Source organism: Natator depressus, chromosome 24 (genome assembly GCF_965152275.1).
Source record: "Natator depressus isolate rNatDep1 chromosome 24, rNatDep2.hap1, whole genome shotgun sequence".
Taxonomy (NCBI): domain Eukaryota; kingdom Metazoa; phylum Chordata; order Testudines; family Cheloniidae; genus Natator; species Natator depressus.
In genome coordinates this window covers 17755569-17758958 of record NC_134257.1, presented here as the reverse complement: position 1 = coordinate 17758958, position 3390 = coordinate 17755569, and the positions used below count along the sequence as shown (strand labels likewise).

Sequence of the window (3390 nt, the reverse complement as noted above, 5' to 3'; positions counted from 1 at the left end):
GCAAGAGAGCCCAGCGAGAGAGAGAACCCAGGAGTCCTGGGCTCCCCGCCCCGTTCTGACCACTAGACCCCACTCCCGTCCCAGAGCCAGGGAGAGAACCCAGGAGTCCTGGCTCCCAGCCCCCCTCCTCTAACCCACTAGACTCCACTCCACTCCCCTCCCAGAGCGGGGGATAGAACCCAGGAGTCCTGGCTCCCAGCCCCCCCTCCTCTAACCCACTAGACTCCACTCCACTCCCCTCCCAGAGCCGGGGAAAGAACCCAGGAGTCCTGCTTACCTCCAGCCCCGTCTGCAGGTGTAACCCACTAGACCCCACTCCCCTCCCAGGGCGGGTGATAGAACCCAGGAGTCCTGGTCCCAGCCCCCCATCCTCTAACCCACTAGACCCCACTCCCCTCCCAGTCTCTGAGGGGGAATAAGTCACCAGACAGGAGGCTCTGAGAACAGGCCCTTTAATCTCCAAGGAACAAGTGGGTCTATCAGCGGCTATGGGGAAAGGAAGGGAACAGAAAGGGGGGGACTCTGTCGTGGGGGGGAATCACGGGTCTGTGGGAACCCTCAGGGACAGGGCGGACGCACACACAGGGCGGACGGGGGAATCGGCCCGGCGAGGCTGCAGGCTCCGTCCGGCCCCCGGCTTAGTCCCCCGGGGGGCAGTGCGGGCCCCACACTCAGCGCGACGAGGATCCTTGGGAACAATGTGTCACCACACCTGGGAGGAGAGGAGAAAACCAGACTCAGGGCAGTGATGGGACCCACGGGGACGTCTCAGCGCCGGGCGAGCCAGCCCCATGCTGCGTCACTGTGCGGCTGCTACCCCGCGGCCCCACCCCAGAGGCGGCTGCATCTCAGTGCTGGGTGAGGGGTGCCCGTATAAACAGTCCCCGCGGCCCCACCCCAGAGGCGGCTGCATCTCAGTGCTGGGTGAGGGGTCCCCGTATAAACAGTCCCCGCGGCCCCACCCCAGAGGTGGCTGCATCTCAGTGCTGGGTGAGGGGTGCCCGTATAAACAGTCCCCACGGCCCCACCCCAGATGTGGCTGCAACTCAGTGCTGGGTGAGGGGTCCCCGTATAAATGGTCCCCATGGCCCCACCCCAGAGGTGGCTGCATCTCAGTGCTGGGTGAGGGGTCCCCGTATAAACAGTCCCCGTGGCCCCATCCCAGAGGCGGCTGCATCTCAGTGCTGGGTGAGGGGTCCCCGTATGAACAGTCCCCGCGGCCCCACCCCAGAGGTGGCTGCATTTCAATACCCCTCCCCCCACACACTCGGCTGCACTCACTGGCTAGGAGGGAGAGTGGGCAGGCGGCCCAGCCGACGTAGAAGGACCACCCGAAGCTGACCTGAGCCGAGGTGATCATTATGGTCTTCGTGCTCTGGGATGTGAACACGGCCATGGCGACGGTGGCACAGAGACCTGGGGCCAAAGGGAACAGCGCGGAGTCAGCCGGTCACCGCGGCCGGAGCGCGGTCGGGTCCGGAGAGGCTGGCGACGGGGCGTGGGGGCGTGTGGGTGTGAACCCCACGGGGGCAGCTCCGGCCACTCGGTCACATTGGGCGTTACGTGACCAGATGAAGGGGGAGAAACTGGGTTTTCTCCCCGGCGGGCGGAAAGGCAGCCACCTCCCGGCCTCCGACGCGCTCAAACAAGGCTGCGCCGATTCCGGAGCGATCGGGGCGGCCGCCGGCAGGGAAGGAGCACGGGGCGTCGAAGCAGTGAGGCAGGGACGATCGGCACCACGCAAGGGGGCCAGCCGAGAGTCCAAGGGGGCCGAAGTCCCCGGGCATTGGATCTAGCTGAGAAACCTGGTGAGGCAAAGATCTGGGGCGGCAAAGGAAACCAGCCCCTTGGTCATCTGCGGCCGGTCGGGACGGAGAGAAAGCCCACCGCGGCTAGGGTGACCAGACAGCAAGTGTGAAAAATGGGGACGGGGGTGGGGGGTAATAGGAGCCTATGTAAGAAAAAGACCCCAAATTGGGACTGTCCCTATAAAATCGGGACATCTGGTCACCCTAGCAGCGGCTGGGGAGAGGCAGCTGGCTAAGAAATCTCCCGGGCCCCGAGTGCGTAGCGTAAATCTTAGCCCACGAGGATGCGAATTTGCCTTTGTACCCGGGCCCCAGAACAGGCTTCAAACCTCCCACCAGCAAGGAGGACCCAAGGCTGTGGGGACCAGGACGTGGGGCTGTGGGCAGGCTGCTGGGGGTGACCCCGGGCGGCGCGGCCCAGGGATTCTCGGGGGACACAGCCTTGCCCGCTGGCTGGGGGGGCCCGGGCTGTGAGCAGAACATTTTAAGGCACCCGGGGTTATAGGGCAGGTGGAAACACTGCCCTCTCTGGGCTGGGGAGAGCCCCCAATGTGACAGCCAGGTCCCTGGTGTGGGAGGGACCACGTTATCCGTAGGAGTCGCTGGGGGAAGGGGGCCCGAGGGGGTGCTACCGGCGCTGAAGCTGCCCACGGCGGAGACCAGGGTCAGGGACACGGAGCCGAGGTGGGAGCAGAAGAACGAGGCGAGGAGAGCCAAGCAGGAGAGCAACCCGGCGATCACGGCCAGGATCAGGCAAGCCCTGCTGGCATTAATGAGATCTGAGGAGACAAGAGAGACCAGGGCTGAAATGGAGACGAACATGGCAACAAACTACCGCAGAACCCAGGAGTCCTGGCTCCCAGCCACCCCCAGCCCTGCTCTAACCCATAGACCCCACTCCCCTCCCAGAGCTGGGGTTACAACCCGGGAGTCCTGGAGGTGGCTGGTGGGAGCAGTGGGATCCCTGGCAGAGCCGGGCTGCCCTTACCTGGTACATGCAAAGGTATCAGACACCCCAGATTCATGCAGAGCTTCCACAGGCCCGAATGCATCACGATCTGGTTTTCCTTTAACAGCAGCCAGTGGTCAGAGCCCAGAGCCACCAGCAGCACCAAGAGGCTGAGCAGGGCCAGGGTGGGGCTGGCGACTTGGAGATGCAGCATCGTGGGGTGGGGGCCCGGGGGCAGGCTGGGATCTGGGGAGCACCTGCAGGAGGGGCAGGGAGGGACGAGAGTTAGATGGAAACCCCAGCCTAGACCAGCTGATCTGAGCCAAGCCCTCGGTTGTCTGGATGGGTGGATGGATGGAGGGGGGTGGATGGGGGGAGGGATATGGGGGTGCATGGAGGGTTGGGGATGGGGGGAGGGATATGGGGGGATGGGGGGTTGGAGGGGTGGGTGACATGGGGGGACAGGTATTGGGAGATGGAGGGGTGGGTATGGGGATGGATGGATGGAGGTGCGTATGGGGGGAGGGATATGGGTGGATGGAGGGGTGCATATGGGGGGAGGGATATGGGGGATTGGGGAGATGGAGGGGTGTGTATGGGGGAGGGATATGGGGGGACGGGGGATGGGAGGAT

The 3390-nt window shown here is 64.6% G+C and overlaps 1 protein-coding gene across 1 annotated transcript; it reads right to left on the bottom strand.

Moving 5' to 3' along the window:
• Positions 1–452: 452 nt before the first annotated feature.
• Positions 453–3085, bottom strand: LOC141977410 (protein NKG7-like). Its single transcript, XM_074938878.1, has 4 exons — positions 2797–3085; positions 2441–2587; positions 1282–1416; positions 453–712 (listed from the first exon to the last, which is right to left on the bottom strand). Exons 1-4 carry the CDS (start codon positions 2969–2971, stop codon positions 672–674), a joined length of 498 nt encoding a protein of 165 aa, XP_074794979.1. The 5' UTR covers positions 2972–3085; the 3' UTR covers positions 453–671.
• Positions 3086–3390: the final 305 nt, after the last annotated feature.

Coding starts and splice junctions, on each gene's coding strand:
- LOC141977410 (XM_074938878.1), bottom strand. CDS start 2,971: ATGCTGCATCTCCAAGTCGCCAGCCCCACCCTGGCCCTGCTCAGCCTC. Junction 2,588..2,796: donor GATACCTTTGCATGTACCAG/GTAAGGGCAGCC, acceptor TTGTCTCCTCAG/ATCTCATTAATGCCAGCAGG. Junction 1,417..2,440: donor CGTGGGCAGCTTCAGCGCCG/GTAGCACCCCCT, acceptor CTTTGGCCCCAG/GTCTCTGTGCCACCGTCGCC.